Source organism: Haplochromis burtoni, unplaced genomic scaffold, assembly GCF_018398535.1.
Source record: "Haplochromis burtoni strain Fernald_Lab_line unplaced genomic scaffold, NCSU_Asbu1 Contig_116, whole genome shotgun sequence".
In the NCBI taxonomy this organism is placed as follows: Eukaryota; Metazoa; Chordata; class Actinopteri; order Cichliformes; family Cichlidae; genus Haplochromis; species Haplochromis burtoni.
In genome coordinates, this window is record NW_024582477.1 from 1,398,976 (window position 1) to 1,422,846 (window position 23,871).

Genomic DNA, 23,871 nt, shown 5'->3' on the forward strand with positions numbered 1-23,871 from the left:
TACATGTTAGCGTACATGTTTACATGTTAGCGTACATGTTAGCGTACATGTTTACATGTTAGTGTACATGCACACTCACTGGACCTTTTGTTTGGTTCACCTTGCAAATATCTGTTTTGACGCCACTTTGACTCCAGAACTAATTCTTCATAGCCCAGATTCAACAAAGTGCTGCAAACATTCCTCAGAGGATTTGCAGATTTGTCAACTGAACATCCATAATGTGAATCCCCCATTCCGCTACATCCCAAAGGTGCTCTATTGGATCGAGATCAGGTGGCCATTTGAGTACAGTAAACTCCTTCTCGTTTAACATTTGTATGTTCAGAGATGCTATTCTTCTTCTCATTATTTCGTTTACCGTTGCCTTCCTATCAGGTTGAAGCAGTCTGGCCATCCTCCTCTGACCTATGACATCAACAAGGCATTTTCACCCAGAGAACTGCCGCTCACTGGATATTTTTCTTCCAGACTGTCTCTGTAAACCCCAGAGATGATGGTGTGGGAAAATCCCAGCAGATCAGCAGTTTGTGAAATACTCAGAGCAGCCAGTCCATCACGTACTAAGTCACTTGCATGGTATGATGCATTGTGTAATCAGCAGATTCGATATTTGTATTAAAAAGCTGTTAAACAGGTGTACCTTAAAAGGGGCCAGTGAGTGCATCTGTGTCATTATTCTTCTAACAGACTCTTGCGGCTATAAATTTAATTTTCTTTTAGATAGGGCGCTTAGGAAAAAAAGATAAATTGCATTCAATTTGCATATTATTAACATCCAAACCCAAACAGAAACCTTTATTTTAAAGCATAATTTAATGTTAATAAATTCACACTAGTTTGGACACTGTATAAAAACAGAATGCATTGATTTGCAAATCCCATAAACCCACATTTTATCAACAACAAAACACAGAAAATATATCAAATGCTTAAAGTGACAAAATGCACCATTTAAAAAAAAAATATTAGCTTGTCTTGAATTCGATGCGAGCAGCACTTCTCAAAAAAAGCTGGGATAGAGGCCACGTTTACCACCGTGTAGCATCCCTTCTTTTAAAAATAGTCATCATCAAAAACATCTGGAATCTGATGAGAGCAGCTGCTGGACTTTTAGGAGAGGAATGTTGTTCCAGTCATGTTTGGTAAGATTCAAAATACTCAAAACTCCTGGGTCTATACCGTATTTTTTGACATATGACGCGCCAAATGTTTTCAGTTTGTGAACGGTCTGGACTGCAGGCAGGCCACTTCACTCCCCACTCTTCTACTATGAATTCCTGCTGTTAGAATAACTGCAGTATGCAGCTATTACTGAAATACACATGATTTCCGAGCTCATCTGGACGGGAGCATATGTTGTTTTAAAGCTTGTATGTATATCTTTCAGCACTGATGGTGCATTTCCAGATGTGCAAGATGCCGATTCCATACGTGCAGATACACCCCAATACTATCAGACGCCCAGGCTTAAAGTGAGCACTGATAAGAAGCCAGATGGTCCCTCCTCTCTTTAGTCCTTACGATGTACCATCCATGTTTTCCTAAAAGAATTTCAAGTTTCAACTCATCTGAGCCCAGAAAAGTTTTCCACTTTGCCTCAGTCTATTTTAAATCATCTTAGCCCAAAGAAAACAGATTTCTCCAAATGCTCTGAATCTTTTATTGATATTATCTATTGCTGATCTTTAAGTCTTCATAATTTTACATCAAGGAAAGTGAATCTAAAACTGTTCTACAAGGCTTTTTTGCAATATTGGTAAACCTCTGCCCATTTTTATTCTTGGCACCTCAGAGACGTTCCCTATATACCATCATGTTACAGCCCTGTTGCCAAATAAGCTGCAAAATGTTCCTCCAACTCTTTCTTTTTAGTACCACGCTGTTAAGAAGTGTAGCTGCTTTGTGGGTTGGTGAGATTTGCAAATCACTGCATTCTGTTTTTACTTACATTTTAAACACCGGCCCAACTTTTTTTTGGATGGGTGCGTAAAAGTACCAGAGAGAAGATATTTTTTTGTGTCCGTTTGTTTTCATAGAGCAATGAAAATCGCATTAAGGTGAGCTGGAACAGCTTGTGTTTACCTCAGCAACATAATCATGTGCTGTGGAGGGAATAATAAGAAGAAAGCACACACTGCACTGATTCTTCTCACACATGATTGCTGTGTCCACTTTCTTTTCTCTCCCAGAGATTTTGTTTGAAATGGGACAGGCTGAGGATGCTAAATACACACACAAACTGTGAGCTGTCTTTTCTAAAAACACTATTTTTAGATCAAAAGCATAAAAAATAAAACCCGACCACCAACGCCCTCAACAATTTCTCGCAGTTTTGCACAGAATAAGTCTGCTTTGGTCCTTTAAACTTTACCTACACTAAACACTTTAGCCGTTTTGCTTTCATTCTTCTTCGGATCTTGTTGCCTGCCTCCAAAACACGAAACCCTTTTTGTGAGCGAGTGTAAGCCTACTCAGCGTTCTGGCAACAGCGCTGTCAGAGCCTTTGGTTTACAAGACTTTCATTATGAAGCTGTTGTTGTACAGCGCAGACCTCTGAGGGCCCAAGTGCTGTCAGCACTGATGATAGCTTGACCTAATTATGCATGGGGGCACCAGTGTGTAGTGTGAATGTAACAGAGTAAGACAGAGAGGGAGGGAAAAAACAGAGTAGAGGAGTACAAAAATAAACTGGTTACTGAGTGACTGATTGAGAGAGTTTAAAACATATCAAATTAGAGAAAGGAAATGATTTTGGGGGCGCTAAAATGTGTTGCTGTGTGTGCAGGAACACAACGCAGGCAGGGCTAATCTTTGCCGGCCAGTGTGTGGAAAACTGTGTAATGACATTATTGCCATCCTGACACGAGGCAGTGAGCGAGAAGCGGCCTCTATAACTTGATCAAACAGAGTGCTTTGATGTACATAACTGTCACGTAACATCGCGCTGCCAGGATACACAAGCGATGACATAAAGCACGCACTAATGTCAATGTAATGTAAGGAATACTTTAATGTAGTGTGCAAATGCTTCCAGTGGTGTGTGCTTACAGAGACTCTGTGGCCACCACCCTTTGTGCCAGCCCGTAGAGAGTCCCGCTGTTAGTGAGGACCACCAGCTGGCTGAGATGGGGGCTGGGCACCTTCTCCTTCCTGTCCTCTGCTGGGCCATGCACCCCTGCGTTCTCCCCGACAGCCTCCTGAAAGAAACACAGGTGGACTTTAGAAAACTAACACGAAGGAAACATTGTAATATCACTTGAAGCAGAGGGAAGCGCAATCATTTCCCTGCTAATCTCTCTCTCAGTCTATGTCGTCCTGCGATCACTTTAACATTTAATCTGACATAAGAGCAGTTCAGATGCATCGTCTAAAGTGCAATCAACTTTGAGGGACCCGGTCACAGCCGAAGCCCACACACAGTAAAGTTCTGCTGACCAAACACTCCTGAAGCGGCAGCATTAATCGTTCTGATACATTCTAACACTCCATTTATCACTCATTTTATCCTTTCAATCGAAAAACTACTGAAAGAGAAATAGAAAGGTTTCAACCCGGCTCTCTTCCAATCAATCACAATAATCAGCATCTGCATGAAAAACAATAAAGTAATGTCTTGGTGGCGTAATGTATTATGTTGGCACACAGAGCTTTGTACTCTGTGACTGCAAAGCCCCCTGAAACAGCTTCTGGCAGATCAATAGCAATCACGCAGGTAATGAACAAATGGGAGCCATTAATGCTGCACCGTATCGTCCACTTACGCACTACCGGCCAGTGCAGTCTGGGTCTAATATCGTGTACGAGCACTCCTATTCCAGAAGAGCGGTGGAAAGCTTTTATAACCGAGGTCCTGCCAAGTATCCAGAGTAGAGACAAACTGTTGTAGCATGAAGATTAATGAGTAAAAGTAAAGCAAATGGTTACATCACTCCTACGTGGTCCAAAAAAAAGATGGCAAGAATTCGTGAAATGTCAAATCCTGCCTGATAAAAGACCTTCATGCCACTACTTTATTATCACTGATAACAGATGAAAAACATTCAGTAACAGCAGACAAATAACCATTTCTGAAATGAAAGTGTTTTACACAGAGTGACGTGCTCCGTATTAAAATGCCAGCAGCGGCTAAAACGGGCTATAACAGCTCGGCGTACGCACTGCTGCAAAAATGCACAGAATGCAGCTCTGTGGACAATTTATGACTCAGACAAGCAGGAGCTATGCTGTCTCCCTCAAAGTGATAACTTCAACCTTTACACAACCTCCAACTTATCTCTCCGCATTCAATCAAACGCGCAGTGTTGCCAAAATCATCATCGGTCTGAAATTGACTCGGGGAGATTAACAGTTGATCTATATTATTTTACAGCAGTGGGGATCTAATGGTTTCCCTGCGGAGACTGCAACACATCGCGGGAGCGGCTCGAAATAAACATGATTGAATTTAATTGAATACTTCTCAGCGCAGATGGTGAAATTAAATAAGCCTTCAGTAACTAGGTAAGGCTAAAGTTACTCATTACGTCTTTGTTAGAGATTAAAAGATCGGATAAAGTTTTCCCTGAATTATTAAACCTGAGCTCAAATTGGACTGCAAACGAAAAAAAATATGACTATTAACATTTTTGTTGCATAATTCACAAACGGCACATTTCCTTTCTCTTCTGTAAGCAACCAAAACACTTAAAAAACAGAAGAAATAATGCACACTGATATTTAGTCAGCCAAGGGCTTTCTTTACTTTGTCAAAAGGCTGCAGAGCGTTCACCAAAGCAGCCACACTTTGGCCTAATACAGCTGTGAATGCAGTTATTCTAAACTCGGGGAATCGGAAGAACAATTTGAGCCCCAAGTTAAAGATGCAGTCCTCGTTTACTGAGTCATTTAATCACACATTTAATTTAACTCCTTGAAGGGTTAATACACATTAAGTACTCTTTTTTAAATTATGGCTGTCCAAGGCTTTTTACAATGCACAGAAATGCTTAACAAATTTATAAGTTTCTTTTATATTTACTGGGAAAATAAACTGAATTCCCATTTTAACACACAAATTTGAGCCGGCGCACTGGACTTGTCTGAGAAGTCACAAAGTAGTCAAGCATAAAATTCAACCACTGAAAGTAATTTTTAAATAACTTGAGGTTTAGTTGTTTGTCTGCTTTCATCATTTTGATTAAAGACCACCATAAAACACAAAAAAAGGACATTGATAAACACCAGTACTATTAATTGAGGCTAAACCTTACACTGGGAGGGGTCTAATAAATGTTTTAAGCACTATATGCTGAGAAAACTCAGTTTCACATGCTTAGTCATGAGTTACAATTTTTTGATCTACTAAATCTGCTTTAAAAAGATACAAAGGGATCTCGAACACTGCAAAGGGTTCAAGTCGCCACAATGAGCACAGCTGTCAGCATTTTAAACACGTCCCTGCACATAAACATGACAAACGTGTAATGGTTATGGAGTTAATCCAGAAAGGCCATTACTGCCCTCTTCAAACTACAGCAAATGACGTTAACATTTGGAACGGGATCATAGCAAAATAAATAAATAAATGTTTCGCTGCAGTGGCCAGCAGCCATTTGTACGTGTGACGTTGCCAGATCCTACAGGAACTTGCACACAAACATGCAAACGCAATAAATATTCCCAGAAAATCAAATGAAAACTATTTGTGCGGTTGTTCTTGTCATTTTCTTTTCTAACAGCAGATCTTATCATATCAGCAGCTGGTTGGACACTATGGTCAAAACGCGCCTCTTTACAAATGCAGCTGCTTTCTCTTTGTGGAGTGTTGAAGCTTTAGAATTCAAGCTCTTTCACTTGTTTCTTCTTTTATATCTGCGTCTGCAGTGTTGGGAAAGCTGTGCTTGCGGTGGGGGGGATGGTGCCTAAAAGGATCTTCGGTACAAAGAAGTAGGGTAAAAACACCTCTTTATATGTAAGATAGCCTAACAGAGAGAAGTGAGCAGCATGAGGACTTTTGCCAGTCAGCAAAAAACAAATCCACAGGTTTACCATGAATAAGAACATTACAGTGCTACATTACAGTTGTATACAAGAACTGTACACTGTCCTTTGAATGAATAAAATAAATCTCAAGCTGCATTAGTTTGACATTAAAGCAAAGTTTGGTTTGGTCTATTTTTAATGACGCTACATGACGCTTGACCTTTCGTTTGTTGTGCCTTTTCAGCATAAAAACAGGCTTCTGAAAGACATTTGGGAGAGAAGTTGTGTTTCCTTTCCAAATTCATGCGAGTCTGCAGGGATCCTCCAGGTAAAAGCAAAAAGCTGGGCTGAAAAGAAAAATGTGGTGGGCGGGAAAGGACAAACACAACATCGATGACATTTAGGAATTTATGCGTGTGGTTTTCAGAATCTACAGCACAAATATAATCAGAGACGTGGAACAAACTTGGGGAAATCTCACTAGTGTTTAGGGTAAAATGTGCAAAAAAAAAAAAAATCTTGCCTGACCCCCTAATGTTTACTGGTTTCTAAGCGAAATGCTTACGCTATTATTATTACATGTTTACAATAGCAGCAGCATTTGATTGTGTGTAAGAGCAAGAAACATGATATCCCAGTGTTATTGCCCTTTGGTAGCCTTGAATATTTCAATCCATTGTTAGGGATAAACATGCAAATTATGCCTGATGCTTAGGAAATCATTTAGCGTGACAATGTAATGGATACAAACAGATGCATATAATCAAAAGGCATCTGCCATGTTTCCAGACAACAGGAAGCTCCTTGTCGTACTGAACCGCTCTGTCACAGAGCTACGACTCAGACACAGTAATACGTGAGGATGTTAGCAGCTGCTGCATTTATCAGAAAACAGATAAAAATACAACTTAAAGATATGAAGACATCAACCCTTCAGTCATCATTACGGACCTACTGTAATCAGCTGTTGTGTAACTTGCATTTTATTTGATACGCTCGGAGATAAAAACCACAAAAACAATGATCCCTTCACTTTTATGATGGCACTCAAAATGACAGACGGCTTTAGACAGATAAAAGCAAAGTAACACCATGTGCCTGCTGCATTGCCAAGTATGAGAGAAAGAATGCCATATTGGACAAATTAAGAGTCAGTGATAGATTTTTCAACGTCATACGAGGGGCTGAAGGACGGAGGGTGGGGGGCGCTTAGCTGGATCTTTCCATATAGCGTGACTTATAGTGAAGAGGTCATACTTCATTTGATTCATATCCTGCAGCTGCTGAAGGCATTTAGGAGGAGTTTAGATAGTTCTCTGGTGTCCCACTGAGACAAATAGTGAAACTGCATTTTCATAATGAAGTTCCGAGTGTAGATGATGTAGACCAGGAGTACTCTGCTCTGCCTGGGGGCCACTTTTGCAAAATGACGCCAGGCCAGGAGCCCGTTAAAAACGATATTTACCCAAAATCAAAAAGTAGTACAAATTCCATTACTCACCTCAACCTATTAACTACATTAACTTGGGACAAGGAAACAACTATGCACTTTTCTGCATTTAGCAGCTAATTATGCATCTAAATTACTAACGCTTTGAAAGTGTTCAAACAAAAATTATATCTGGATACCCTTCAATGAATTTTCTTTAGAGATTTAATAAATAAGCCAACATGGGATGGTGGGCCTGATTTGGCTGGTGGATCATTGGTTGATTATCATCAATATAGAAATAAGTTTTGATTATTTTCACCATTTACTATAGTGGTGAATGGCATTTTCTGGCATACTAATCATAAAGACCAGTATTTGCAATGGAAATATTAGTTTAATTAAAAATCAGCAACTACGACAACCTAAAAAATGTGTCATTGGGGAAAAAATAAGAAAACCAAATAAGTAGTCTATCTAGTTAGTAAACAGTCTAAATAAACACAATGACTTTACTGGACTTTGGGTTTTAATAGCATTTTAATATTTAAAATGCTAAAAAAAAATTGATAAATTATGCAATTTTGGAAAAAAGGTTACATTTTTATCTCAGTCTTACTATAATACAGCAAGACTTAGTGGCACACAGGTGCATCCAAGGCCCTTAAAAGTTCTTATCTACATCACATATTATGATACATATACATAAGAAGGGATCATTTTAGCCCAGTGGCAGGTATGAAAAAAATTAAGAAAAACACCTTATAAAAGCTTCCCATCATTTCCATTCCATGTGTAATGCTTTATTTATATCCACTATTATAAATACACTATCATGTTGCCTGGCAACCACCTAAGGATGCACTAGAACAACATTTATAAAGTAAAATTTGAGCATGTACTCCTGTAACTACTGCATCCAAATCCCCCAGATGATCAGAAAAATGTTGAATAATATCCAATAACTCATAACAATATTTTAGAAAGAATTTAAAATCAAAACAAATAAACATATTTGGAACATGGCTGATGGTTTTGAGTATTAGATTGCATTAGATAGACGCCAGTGTAAAAAAGAATAATAAATATATAAATAAATAAGATTAAAAAGGACTTTTGGAGGAAGTAATTGAAATATTTTCACTCTTTTTTGTACATTTTACTAAATGACTAATAAAAAAAAATTATTTAGATCCACTGATTACCAAAATATTTTTTTGTTCATGTTATCTGCAGTAACACTAAATTGAAAAAGACGAAGAGCTACAAGATGAGGTTTTCTTCAATATAATAAACAATACAGAGTCAATTTATTGTTCTTCTCCTCCACTATGAGAAAATAAAAGATTGGACAAATCAAAATAAAAAGGAATCGCACACTTGCTGGTTGCATTAAGTTAATTATAAAAACCATCTGAATTTATCTCTCTGTGGAGAAAAAAAGAAAGTGTTGTGAGGATCCAAGCATGGTGAAACAGCTCTGCTGTGAAAGCCTGAAATTGCATTTACTGCAGTTGTCACAGCAGTCTCAAAGTCAGAGCCAAAGGCTGAGTACACACTGTTCACTGAGAAGAAGATCTTCACAAAGCACACAACTTTACAGAGGACATTTTTGCATTTCCCGAGGCAGCGTTCTTTCTATACAGCTGACATCAGTTTGGTAAGAAAATGCGCTTGTTTTCGTTTTTCAGCGTGAAGACATTTATCTGAGTGTGCTAATGTAAATGATCGTTGAGCTCTGACTGTTTAACCTGGGAAACTGGAACACAACAGGCAAGTATACCATTAATCAGAGCAGTAAGTGCTGGCAAACAATGAAAGACAAACGCTGCATGGAAAGTTATTTCCACTGCAAGTCTAGACCATTTTGTCACAGTGATCACTGTTAGCCCTCCATCTACACAGCCCAGCTGTACAATAGCTATGGCAGGGGTGGGCTGAGCCCATCAGAACGGGCGTCTTGCCCACCAAATCAGACTTTAGAGGAAAAAAATGGGTTTTCGTCAGTCAGTGCTAAAAGAGGCATATAAACTTATGACTGTGTGGGCACCTTTCAGCTTGCATACTCAAGTCTCACACTGCCCTCTTAACGTGATCTGATTTACATATAAATAACATTCAGAGGAAGCAGACAGCTGTCCCTCAAGTCAAGGCAGCAAATAAAGCGCACACACATTAAACTACTAAAAATAAATAAATGGCATCTTTTAATAGATATCAAACTCTAACGTATTCAAATCAGTATTTGTGTTTCATTTTAGAGTTCCTGTTTACCCGTTGTAGCAGCTTTTGTGCTGGTTACACGTGTCGTGATGCTCTGGTAAGCTAACGTGTTTCACATTCAGTAAAAATGCTCATTTTGTTAAATGCGTCTGAGATTTTCCCTTATATGTAATTTTTCTAAATAGCTGCAGGACGCTGAGAAAGAACCCGCGAGCATGCATTAGCGTTTCAATCTGATGTGTGTTATGACGTTAAAATGTTATACTGTGTCCTTTTTGCAGTCTGCCTCTTTCCAAACTCCAAAATAATCTGTGCTTCTCTTTCAGAGGATAAATGTCTGGATTCATGCAGGGACTGATGTTCTTCAGCCTGTGAGAAAACCATCTTACAGCTGCTACATGCTGCTTGGAACAAATTAGTGTTTTAAAGATTAGTTTAGTCAAGACTTTATGTACTGTGCTTATTTTTCACATCTCAGAGAGAGAAGACGCCATCATTTGAACTGGGACTGAAACCACCAACCCGTGGGATACTTGTCAGCTGCTCTAACTTTGGGTTTTTGTCTCGCTCAAGTTGCTCACTTATTATTTCTAGCTGCCCACCCTAACACAGCAGGCTAGAGCCAGTCCTGCCATCTACTATTAGGCTGCCTACATATCAGGCAGCTGTAGAGATCCGGGCTTATATGACTCATCTTAGGGCATTGCTCACAAACACTGTATTGTGACTTACCAAAGGAACGATCTGTCGTCAGCATGCAAACCACCATCAAACATTAAAACGCAAGATTTGAAACAGCTATCGCCTGTCAGATAATTTATTGGTGAGTTTATGTGAGAAACAGTGAAATGTTTTCCAAATAAAAGAAAAAATGTTTATATAACCATATGTGCAAAAATCACAGCGTGTAATAGGCACAGATTTCTTAATAAAGTAAACCAACAAGCATACAGGACCTTTTAACACTGGTGAAAGCGGCATTAAGCACTCCGCTCACGCCCACTAGCGATCGCTACCGCAAAATGCAGAGTTTTTTATTACCATAAAGAGCCGAAAAGGAAGCTGGAATTTTGTCAAAACTGTCCTCTAATTAATTTTTTAGAAAGAGTTATTCAATGCACATTCCTCAGCTCAATTAAATTAATCTACTGTACATGAACAGGCTGTTTGAGTAATGAGCCCTGAATATTTTCATCTAACAGTTTGGGCAATCTAAGCAATTATTCAAATTATTTTAATCAGGACAACTGTAGCAGGAGGTCTTTGTTGATAACAAAATAATTAAGAACTCCCTTGGACTTGCACCTGAAGGAAATGTGGCCTAGTTTAACTTTAACTAAACCAAGAACAAAGAAAGAACGAGGAACAGTTGACGTAAATCGAACAAAAATAAGATTCTGAGATCAGTTAGATAGATGTTCACTAATACAATCGCCAACATGTCACAGTCTTACCTGCACCTCTGCAATGTTGCCTAAATAGTGTCAGGTAACCATAATATGAGATCTTGTCACTCAGACAAGCATCACTGTGCAGAATGACATATGCTCAATGCTCAAGGCCATTTTTGAAATCTAAATTAAAATTTGAGTTTGACAATTATATCTGCAAATATATATATATATATATTTAGTCCATCCTTGGTACAAGTGCCAACTTAAATTAAATAGTACATACTGGGATGCTACAGTATTATTTGACCTGGTCATGCTATTGGCCATAAAAATAAAATGATGCAATGCTTTTCTAAAGGTATGTAGATCTGAAAATACTAGTTATTTTAGTTTATTGCTAGGCTGTTGCTGGGCAACATGTATAATTCAGTTTTAGTGAATATAAATGAGACATTACTGTCATGAGATTAAAATTATGGGATGCTTTCATAAGGGAATATAAGTGCATAAAGGCAAAAAAGGCCTTTTTATACTGTTGCAAGGTGGTTTCCAGGAAATCTGCCATAATATATGATGCATAACTTCAATTTTTTTAGATGCAATTGTCATGAAATAAATATTACATAGTGCTTTTATAAGGTGTTATAGGTGCATAAATGTAAAAAGAAAAAAGGTCATTTTAGCCTGTTGATTTGTGGTTGCTAGGCATAATATTTGACGTAGATACAGTCCATCAGTGATCGAAGACGTACCCGTGTGCCAAGTTTGGTTGCTCAACTGCTGAACGTTTAGGAGGAGTTGGCAGACAAAGAAACAAACGCACAGACAGATTTTGTGTATTACAGTAAGATGAGTGTAACTTAGACTGCTCATGCAACAAGAATAACCTTTCAGTCATCTTTCAGCATTCTATAATTTCATATATCACCTCTGTATTATGAACTTATGAGGACAGCAATGTGGCCGTGAATAGTTGCAGCTCTTATTAATAACTGACATTTAAATTCTTATGTGAAAACAAAATGTACTTACTGTATTAGTTTTAGTTTTAACTTCTAATAACGTCATTAAATGCTTTATGAAAGTATAATTAATAATCGGCAATAATTAAGTTATAAGACCTTTCATTATCTCTAGCCCAGTGCAACACTTTATACAGTTTACTGAGTGATGATTAAAGATAAAAATGATTAAAGTTCACCAGTGGGACGTGAACAAGAATTTGAATTCTTCAGTATTAAAGAAAAAAGAAATATCTACGTAAGTGTCTAAATTCTTAGTATAATCTCAAGCAGCATAATGGGGCCAAAAAGCAGGAGTGGAGCGAGAGAACAATTCCTTTCTTTGTGAGCTCACCGTGTTTTAATTATCTGTCTGGCACTTTGAAGTGGCCTTGAGTTAACAAAGCATTTTAAAACCTCTTACACTAAACGATGAGGAAAAGAAAAAACTTCCCTCTGACAGACAGTTTTGTTCTTTTGTTAGTTTGCCCTGGATAATTCCTTAACAAAGTAACAGGCAAACGCACTAAAGTAAACCAAACCTTCGACTTATGAGACGTTGATATGATTCTTATTAACTAAAGTTTTTTTTTTTAAACTAAAACATCAATTTGGTACAGGCACAATACAATTTCCCAAACCCAAAATTGAGGCCTTCCAATAGCTTGTTTTCATCTTCACTTTCCTATTACTGAAGACTAAGATGCACAAAACTGGAGACCTGAGTATTCATCATTTCACAACAACACAGATGGAAGAAATTCAGGACTTTTACTACTTTCCCTGGAAGAACAATGACAGCTCCACTTTCCGTTCTGAAAGCAAGACCATCTTACAATTTGAACTGAACTCCTACAATAAGCAGCCGTTTGTCTCCAGAGTTCTCATGCACACCAAAAGAGCAGGGCAGGTGCTGGGCTGTATAAACACATGAAAATAATCAACAGTGCAATACTGCAGAATCCAGTTTTATTTATTATTGTGCCTTGGTACTGTGTAATATATCTCTTCTTCAGGTAGACTTCAAAATTAGTATAATTTTTCAAAAAAAAAAAGAAAAACAAACAAACTCCACAGCATTCAATATGTTCTTTGTAAATAATAAATAAATATACATGAAGTTTAAATTCTGTACTGACATTAAAATCCAAGTAATTGCAAATGTTTTTTTAGTTTTTCTTGGAAAAGTACAAAAAAAGACAGAAAATTCTCCCATTGCTGAAACCAATGTAAATGTCAGTTATGATGATGATAATGTGAACTTTGCTAACATCCAGTAGTTGAGAAAGAGCAGCTTGCCTAAATGTCCACCGTCCTCGAGGACCGGAGTATTCTCTGCAGAGACAAATGGCAAAACAAGTTTTGTTTCTGCCTGCGAGGCATTGACATCCTAATTGTTTCCCCATGTGGACCAACAGCATCATTAAATATGAAGACATCAAGCATCAAAGCCAGGCGCCGTTGTGCAATGAAACTGAGCAATGACGAGACGGCTTCTAAAACTGAATATCCGGGGAGGGAATTCAAATCAGATAAGAAGCAAAGTTTTGACTAATACAGAAAATCAGGGATGCGGGAGAAGCTGGAAGGCTGTCGATCCCTGGTGTTTTTCCACTTACAGATCAAAGATGAGAGGGCTAAGATATTTAACCAGCTGAATACAATCCTTAATGATGACAGACAATTGTATCGACATATGCTTGTGAGTGTGAGATTCTGCTGTCTTATGATATCCCCATGGGATATATTACGCTATTTCTAAAACGTCTTGCAGGGTCAAGTGCCACTAAAGCCTTCTATCGATCAGGATGAACTGTTCTTCTCTGAAAAATACTGCGTTCTGCCAGGGGAAACATTTTGCCAGCCTCCTCTTATCTCATATTTGCAATTCCAACTTAACATAGCACCCTTACTATTGAACGCAAAATCACCCGAGTGCTTCGGTCTAGCAGTTTCCAAGCAACCCTACTGCATTTGTGCAGCACAGAAACAAACAATAGCTGCTGGCTTCCTTGTTTCTTCTAAACAGCCACAGCCAGTACTGCAGGCAAAGGATTTCACATGGCTCAACAAATTCTCTGGTATTCTGGATCACGGCCCACCTCTGGTGGATAATCTATTTGATTATTAGGTTTCCCTGCATGTCCATTGGGTGATTTATTAAGTAGCATAATTTTGGTTAGCAGTCTGAGCTAATTTTGCGGTGGGTATTGGAGGCGCTGTGTGTCCACAGCTGCAGACGTCTGAGAAGACGACTTTCTCACTGAAGAAAAACAAATATAAAACCCCCAAACATTTACGTCCCTGTTACACGTCCCTACAATATCTTCACACTTGAATGGTCAACACTGTCATCTCACAGCAAGAAAATCCTGGGTTGGAATCGTCCACTCAGCTGGGGCTTTTCTGTGTGGAGTTTGCGTGGACTTCCTGTGCAGGAGATCACTCCAGTTACTCCGGTTTTCTCCCAGAGTCTGAAGACATGCATGTTAGTTGAACTTCCTAAATTGGCTGTAGGGTGTGTGCTTGTCTGCCTGTTTGCGTTTACTCTGTCATGGACTGGCGAGAGCGTGTGACAGCTTGGATAGTATCCAGCCCCCACACAACCCTGGACTGGACAGTCTTGCCTTTGGGTTTTTGAAACAAACAGCAGGTTTGGCAAGTTTAGCTTCCCAGCCGTTCAGCTGATCAAAGCTAACTGGTAAAAAAGACAAACTTAAACTTTTAAATAATATTCCCCTGGGGAAAAAAATAATAAACCGAATGGTACAGCACACTCTGACAACTTTGTAAATATGTAATAACACTTGTCGTGGAAGAAGCGTCACGCTGGGAGTCGAAAAGTGATCTCTCAGTTCAAGTGTCTCAATCTATCGTGATTGACTGCTCACTCCTCTCCAATCCATTCCATAGAGATTTATGGCCAAGTGGAACGGACTGTCTACCAGGCAATTACTGTCAAGTGGATCCTATTGCACCTCTTTGTCACTCTAATACTAGAAATTTGGTTCTCATTAGATAAATGTCAAATGGAATTAGGGCTTTAATTTATTTTGTGTGACATCGCCCATCCTCTCCAAGCCCATCTTTGAGAACTTCTTTTCCCACAGCTGCTGGTCTCTTCACCTTCTTTGGGATGGCAAAACAACCATCTTACAGGAAGAAAAGGCTTTTGCTTGACGCGCTTTGGCTTAGAAAACTAGACATGAATATTATGCCTATTTCTAGGTCCACACTCTTCAACTCTATTACAGTAGCTTTATGTGATTTATGACTTGTAATAAGCCTCATTTGTCTATACTGGGTCTTAGTTATCTATTGACTGAAACAATTAGTTCTCCTCCTGTTGAGCCTACCCTCTCTTTGAACCAGCTTTCCTTTGATTGGCTGCCCCTCGCAAATGAAAGGTTTGAAAAGCAGTGGGTAGGAATTTGACGTTATTACATATATCTGCTCACTGTTATCATACAAAGAGTCAAGGCTAGTAAAACCTGATTGAAAATGAGGTTTCTGAGCAGCCTGAAACCCGACCCTTGAGCTCACAGGGATTACTTGTACATATGCTAATCTCATCATTTTAAACTTTGGCCATATTTAATATGAGCATCCACTATCCTAATAACACATATGACAAAAAAAAAATAAGGAAAATCCTAATAGTTCGACTGAAACCAAAATAAAATGCGCGGCGCTTGGTGTTGGGAGTAAAGATAATGCAGCATATAAATCAAAAGATTTCAACCGAAGTGCATAATTTTGTTTATCGCCTTGTGCGTCACAGTGGGAGATGTGATGACGCTTTGGCAGAAGCTGACGAGACGTTTTAGACAGGAATCTGTGTTACTGTATCCGGGGGGATATACTGTCTCCTCATTGCAGCGGAGGAGCATGACCTGCAGCTGGGCCTATCAATAAAGTGTGTGTGTTTGTGTGTGTGCGCATGTTCAACTAAAACTCCAAGAAAACATCAATTCTTGCAATATCTTGACAGCTACAGTATAAACAGGAACACCATGGTGCTTAATAGTGATCTATAATCTTTGTCACATGGCACTCCCCCTTGGATTGTTGCATCATTAACAGTGCGAGACAGCAGGCTGCGACAGAGAGGCCAGCACGGACAATGACATGCCCTCGTGAGCGACGCACAACTAATGAGTGCGTTCAGTGTGCAGTCTCTGTGTGTGTATGGGTGAAAAAGAAATGTCGTTTGTGTGTGTGTGTGTGTGTGTGTGTGTGTGCATGTGCTTTTCATGACATATAACTTGCAAGTGTTGACTGTGCCAAGCCAGTATAAAAAAACCACAAAAACAACACGAGCTTAGGGGTTATCACTGTGATGCTGGGAGACACATATGAAGTCTGAGAAGTGAGTGGAAAGCATTCAGTGCTGTATAAACACCTTTGTGACAGTAGTACTATAAATCTGTAGACATGATCATTTGCTTGTTGAAGTTCTGAATGTTTTCTCGTTTTGTGTCTTAAGACTGATACTGATACCGATATTTGGTGACCCAAAACATCGATATTCCGATACATAGGCCGATACTTTTAGTTCTTCCAGACACAGGAAGTATAAACAGATCTCCCAAACATGTTTTATCTGTTGTTATTTATTCTGCACGGATCAGCTGACTGTTGTGTTTGACATAGTCCACATGCTAACAGGGAGGCTCCAGAGTGCTCTCTGGTGGACAAATTATGCAACACCAACACTTATAATTTTGTTAAAGGGTCTTTTTCACTCTCCTTTTATTTTTTTAAAGTTAAATTTATCAGCTGCTATATATGTTTGATATGGAGAGATCTGAAAATATTGGCTAATATTGGCTGAAAATAACAAGCAGGTGCTAGTCAGTGCAGCTTTTTTAGGTACATTTCTACAAGCAAGCTAATGTCAGATTCGTGGTGCCAACACAGAAATGACCCGACTTCTCATTGTAGTTTCAGTGCCAAGCCCAAAAAAGCCATCGTCCCACCGTACTCGAAAGACGAAAACCCCATGATCAAGCTTATGGGCGCGCAAAGACATATCTAATCAATGTATCACGACTGAGGGTAGATGGTAGAAATCGAACGGGGAAAAAAGGGAAATAATTTTCGAGCTGTATGATCTTTTCTTCATCCCTGGATCGATGTGAGCAGTGTATACTCACTCAGAAGCACCAATAAACTGCAGGACAACAAGCAGTTGTTTGTGCTGAGAGCTGAGAGGCATGTAATCTCTGGTGCACAGCTGCTAAAGAGAAGGAGGTGACAGGACAAACAGATGAGATGGAATGATAAAAATTGAAAGACGTGACGGCGAAACAGTTGCACAAATAAGTGCGATAAACCAGCGGACTGATTGAAAGATGAAGTACTGTTGGTTTGCGTAGGGAGAGAAGTAAAAGGTTAGTCAACCCGGAGGTGGCTTTCCCATCATTTCGTTGCAAAAGGCAAGCCTTCGTCAGCTCTCCTCACAACGTTGCCTGCAGCAACGACTCTCAACAGCTGTCACAGCTGAACCTTCTGGCAGCGATAATATGGCTACTGATGGGGTTCATGACATTATTCTGATATGGCAAAGTCGTCTAACCTGCCCCAAGCAGTATCACCAAAGGAGGTGAATTTTTGCAAGTGAGAATTTTAAACAGATGATGATTCTACACAGCATCCAATTCCATTTCAATGAAATAGACCGTGCGTGTGATTAAACATTATGTAACAAGTGTTTTGTGTAATACAGCAACACATCCCTCCCACTCATGCTCCCTAGCCGCCCAACCTTTCAAACACTTTAAACAAAATAGTGAAAGTCCACAGTGAGTGGACTTGAAACAAAAAGTGTCAGAGCCAAGCTACCCGACAGGGTTTCAGAGAGGTAATCAAGAATATGAGAGGTAGAGAAATGGAACATAAACTAAGAGGTGATCTTTTACTTTCCCAGTGGAGTCCTAATTTAAACCGAAGGCACGCTGTACCTGAGACCAGATGAGATGGAATCTCGCTGGTGCTCATATGGGACTCTGTGTCATTATGAGCACATTGGTTTTGGAATCAGACAGTTGCGATGGCAAATCAGGTGAACAAAACCGCAAGGATTCAGCAGCTCAATTGACATGCAGTGTGCAATTAACTTTATAATGTGTTTACAAATGAGGTCTTCCCTGTCACGATCTCTGGAGTGTGTCAGTTTATGTATCTGTATGCAGGTAGAATAGTTTCTGTACTTTGTAGAAATACATCAGCATGTTCACTGTGCGGTTAGGTTACCAATCTTTAAAAAACAAGATAGAGAAGGATTTATAGTCCGCCTCATCTAAGAGAACCAGCTTCTGCGAGATTTATGTGAGTAGGTCATGATGTAAAACACAGAAGAGTAAAAAGAGAGCAAGACAAGGACGAAAAAAGAGACAAAATAGGGAGTGCTGTGTTAGTTTGGAATATAGGGCATTTTCCCAACATTAGATGATTTATTAAGATGAGCTAAAATAGCTTTGCATGAGACAAGATGGGCTGAAAGCATTTGCCACTACACTGGAGAAAGGATGGGAAGTTACAAAGCCAGACTGCATCGCTCCTCCAAGGTGGTTGGAAATGGCTCTTAATCAGGGGGCAAAGTGATATGATTTTGCTTATTTGAAATATGAATGCGCATCCGTGTGCTTTCGGGTTAGCACGCTTCTGTCTTCTGAGAGGACTCGTGGGCTCACAGAAACAGAAATGCCTCAGTGCAATTCGACTCAGTTCTTTTTGTTCTCTTTATCTCTCTGCTTTCAGTTTGTCTGTTTATCTGCGTCCATTTGATCAGCTGAAAAAGTGAGCACATCACCCGCAGCCTGTCTGATATTGGAAAACAGCTCACAGTTTACTCAGAAAAGTACTCAGGTGTAAATAGGCAGTATTGGGCCCCCTGAAGGGAGAAAACATGCAGCAGCATACAACAATTTAAAGTTTAGATCTTTATTCTTTCCTCCGCCTTCATGATTCATAACTCTGTTTTTTGCTTTTTGTTTTCTTCTTCTCGTCAGACCACCTCCAAACTGTGAAGCTATAGAGACTACAAGCAAGTAGCAAGAAAATTGCCATTATGGGGTTTTGTAAAACAAAGCAATAATGTGCTGCTAACTGTTGAGGGAAGAGAAAAAAAGAAGAGGAAAGTGAAAAAGAGAAAAGTGCCAATATTCTTGGGCTTTCGATGTATATTCAGTCCAAACCTTCCTGTTTCGGTGCAACAACCACAGTTCACAAAGGTGGAAAGATTTAAAGTTATTTTTCAAAACAAAATCCTGACACGACAGCTGTTGCTTTCCCCATTTACCAGCACGCAACGAAAGCTTTCTCCAAAGCAAATGATTTATAGCACTTGTACTAGAAGCAGACTGCAAACGGAAACCAAGCAGGGTAAAGAACAGAAAGTTGTATCCTCAGCTTATTCACAAACACAGATTACCAGGTAAGGTAAGAAATCTGTATTTCTTTACCTAAATACACACTTACTAACACCTACTAACAAGTAGCTGCATCACACCTGACATGACGCTTACTCGTTGTTACTTGAGTAACTCCAAAAGCACAGTGGGAGGCAGAGCTGTCAGCGATCAGGCTCCACTCCCGTGGAAGAAGTTCCCACTTTGGGTTTAGCTGGCAGACACCTTGGGTGTATAACTTTACGATGAGGCCTACAGTAAAGGTTTGCTCAAGTGACCTAGAACCTTCCTTTAGCTTTGCTGTTTAGGCTGCTAGACAAAATATCATGAAGTACTGAACACATCTCCTCTACTTTGCTCTGCATACATTCATATGTGACTATTGCACTTCATTAGCGTTCAGTCTTTCTCTCTCCTGCAGTTTGGGCTTTTTCCTTCTCCGTCCTTGCTCTCTGTGTGTTTTCCATCAGTATCTGTGCCTCAGGAGCAACATGATCCTTATCTGTGGTTACTGTCCCTACCAGCCTGAAGGGAGTTTATTGTTATTTAGTTTGTTGTTTCTCTTCGGTCTTTGCCTCTTAGTTTTCCTCTAATGCTAATGAGTTGAGGCAGATGGTTGCCTTTCCCTAAGCCTCATCCTGCTGGAGATTTGGTCCACTGCAAAGGGAGTTTCTTCTCTCCACCACCACCAAATGCACGCTCACACGGGATTGTAGGGTTTCTTGCTATGATAATGCAAAATAGGCCACGAAAGGCATGCAAATAAAAGGCAGAAGCAAGAGATGACAGTTGTATGATCATGTAACAGGAGAGACAGACTGCAGAAAGACACATTATCAGGCAAAAGGTGGACTGCACCACACTAATTGTCACTATGTAATATCACAGTGAGGAGCAGCGCTAGAGAGCCCTAATGGAATAACACACATATCCACCCTGGCCTGCCCATTTAAACAGAGGGAGGTGTACACGAGTCTGAGTGACCACCGGCCAGATAATGATGACCCATAATGCATGTTGTGACACCGGCTGTGGGCTCTCTAAACAATGAGACCACACGTACAGCATGGTCAGTACGGACAGAATGGATGGCCAAAAAGTGAGAGGAGCGACATTAAGAGGAAAGAGGTGCATAAGGATGGGAGGACAGAGGCGTGAGATGGTGTGTCAGAAAATGAGACAGACAATGAGATAATGCACGCTGGTAAAAGAGTGAACAGAAGAGAAGGTGAAAGAGGAAGAGCGAGACGCAGTCTTACCATATCAATGAGGCTCTCCTGGATCCGGTTCAGTGTGGTTCTCAGTCTGCTGCTGATAAGGCCCAGACCTGATGACTCATACTGTAGAATAGACACAGACACACACACAGAGTGAGTGTTTGAAATGTGCACAAAAATCTTCCCTCTATAAGAACACACACTTCAACAGAGTGTAAAAATCACGCTCACACCGGGACATCTGCTCTCATCTCACGTAGTCAGAGACAAAAGAGACTTCGCTTTCTGCTTCTAGCCAATTCTAATCCTAAAGAGGGAGGAGCAGCTGGGAAGAACCAACATCAACAATCAGACAATCACGCTGACAACAGAAGGTGACAGACAGAGCTCAGAGAAAAACGAAGCGGAGAGGGTGAAAGCGAAGAAACCTCAATGCAAATGCTTCTGAAATCACTCCGAGATGTGCTCGATGTCGCCTGTGAAAGCAAATCGCGCACATCTTAAGGGCTTGAAAACAACCACACCACACATGCTGGATTCTCTAAGCAGCACAACCGTGAAGTAGTCGGAACACTTCAGGTTGTGCCTCTTACCAAGCAGGCAGGGCCCACAACCCTGGCGGTGCCCGCCTCTCTGCTGCCGTGAGCTTGCAAAGATGGGCTTGGGACGGGCTTACGGATGACGAACGGATAGCAAGAAAGGAAAAACAAAAAGCAAAAGCTTCAAATTAAAGACTCTGGAAGAAGAAAACACAACTAGGAAAAAAAAAACAGAAATATGAAAGCAAACAAACATAATTCGATTAAATGAAGTAGTAAGTGGAATTTTTCTGTTCACAAACTTTTTAAGTTTTCCATTTATGACCAGCAGGAGCGTAGTAAACCGGGACTCATCAGTTTGTAGTGTGTAGCAGCTGAACATGCAGAGAGCTGGCATTGTGAAAACCCGATGCCCCTTTAATCTCACTCAGTTTAGTAACATCTTAGAATTAAGTGTCACTGCTGTGCGTGTCCTTCTTGCTTTTTGTTTAAGCTACAAATACCAACAGACCAAATGTTCACAGACCGCCTTGTATAAAAACTCCATGAGATGTTTTGTTGAAACTGAACTTCTTTTTCACATATTAAATGGGATGAAATGTCCAGTTAAAAATCTTTACATTGACAGAAAGGGCAGTTTCACTGCTTTTGGCCCAACTGAAATCAAAGGCGGTTGTATGTGTGTGGCATCCCTGACCTTGATAGTCAGTGACAGACTTTAAAAAGCTCTCAGGTTGTTCATATTGCTTTTAGAAACTTTTAAACACATGGAAGGGCATCAGGAGGAAAAACACACATCTAGTAGTTGTCGATGTCAGCGTGGGTTTGAGATACATGCTGTTTGGCAGAGGCTGTTCAGTGACCATTGTTTAGGTAGGAGGAAGTAGAAGTGACAGTTTTTGGGATGTAGGTTTTTTTTTGGCTTCAGTTTTGAAGATTCTGGTGCAGTCGGGCGTCGTTTGGTTTTATTGTAGGCCACAGGTGAGAGTCTGTACTGCTGCACAAGATAAATAACATCCAGTACGAGTGGCAGCTAGGAGTTGAGAGTGAACCCCTTTTTCATTTCAGTAGGCAGCCTTTACCCCCGACCATTTCTGCCATCGTTACTCAAAATGAAAATATTCTATTGTCTCCATTTGCCTTCCATCTTTCGATTCACACCTCTTTTTGCCCTTTTCGTACTATAGCCCTCCACGGCGTCTTCCCAGAGCTAAAACCGAAGATTTTTCCCCCCCCTTTGAGGTTCAGCTTTCTACAATTTTCAAACATTAATCACTTTTGTCAAAACTGTGTTAGCAAATCTGCCTGTCACAGCCCCTGGAGCAGAAAACCCGGCTACTATTGACGACGGAGAATCTGCGAGCAGGGCGCATAATACATCTTTAGCATGTGTGACACCGTCAAAAGCGCGGCTTGCCTTAACAAGGCAAACACACGCAGATAATGAGTGTATTTAGCCTTTTGAATATTAATGCCACACATTACTCTTCAAGTGGGGGAGTCAAGCAGGCCCATCTTGATTCCAGCTGTGTAAGGAGAGCAGAGCCTATAGGTCAAAACGCCAGCGTATGTGACTAGCAATTTCCAGGAGCTTTTTAAAGATTCATGGGGACATTAGCATTTAGCTGTCGGTGGCTCTTCAAGTGAGACCATTAATGAAAACGGCTGGGTTCATGAAGTGACACTTTGAGGTCTAGAGTAGATGCGGTGGATAAATAGTGGTGGTAAAAGTTACAGAGTGATGCAAACAGAGAGTGAAAATGACACGGGAAGATGGTGAGAGTAACAAGCATGAAGAAGAAAAATTAGATTAAGCTTTTGGGAATGTAGACGGTAGAAAGAAATGGCTGAAGGAGCCGGCTTAAGCAACAAAAAAATGATATACGCTTAAAGACAAGGTAGGCAATGATACTGAGAGGCTGACATATTCTGCATCGGTGACAGTGACCCACTGACAACTTATCAACTCTCAACCTTTCCTCATTTCTCCTTGACACACACACGCACGCCAATAATCCGAGTTGGAGGGGCCCCCGTGGAGCTTTCATCCCCGTTATCTCTTCCACCTCAACGGGATAGAAGTCATTTTGTTGCCATCATTATTGCATCCCTGAGGGTGATACTGACACAAATGCTGTTTTCTTCTTTCTTTGTGAGGCACAGTATAAATGACATAATAGCCTTTAGATTGAGTGGAGGGACCGGGCTCGCAGACTGCATCCTATCGTTCAGCTTGAATTTTTACTGTGAGACAGACAGTAATGAGAAAAGATGGAAGCGGTGGTTATTTCACATCTCACTGTATATCATCTAATAAACATTAAAAAAAAAGAAATAATAAATGCAGGCAATCTCCATAAAGCACCTTACTACTGATGCAGCAGAAGTAATATTAAGCAATTTGTGTCAAGAAGTTATATTCTGGAGCTTTGGAAATGAGTATGAAGGTAATTTCACAACAACAGAACATCTACACTGCGACCGCAGACGCAGTCGGCATTACAATGAGCAAAAACAAAAACTCTTGATTACTTATGAGGTTTACTTAACTCACAAGATTATACTTTTTTCCCCAGCTTGTCCCTGTTTCATCTTTTATGGAGCTTTTTTTTTTTTTTTTTAAATTTGCCATTATTGGGAAAGACATTCAGATGCATCCGGAACAATCAGAAAACAGCAGTCAATGAGGCAA

At 40.0% G+C, this 23,871-nt stretch overlaps 1 protein-coding gene across 2 annotated transcripts in view; it reads right to left on the bottom strand.

The window, feature by feature from the left end:
- Window positions 1–23,871, bottom strand: part of vps50 (VPS50 EARP/GARPII complex subunit) — a 122,331-nt gene that overhangs the window by 21,309 nt on the left and 77,151 nt on the right. The window contains exons 22-24 of one of the 2 annotated variants that reach the window (XM_042223649.1): window positions 21,234–21,311; window positions 20,683–20,763; window positions 3,052–3,200 (exon numbers count right to left, since the gene is read on the bottom strand). In XM_042223649.1, coding sequence (XP_042079583.1) covers window positions 3,052–3,200; window positions 20,683–20,763; window positions 21,234–21,311 — 308 coding nt within the window. The remainder of the gene's footprint in view (window positions 1–3,051; window positions 3,201–20,682; window positions 20,764–21,233; window positions 21,312–23,871) is intronic. The other variant, XM_005928565.2, reaches the window with a different exon arrangement.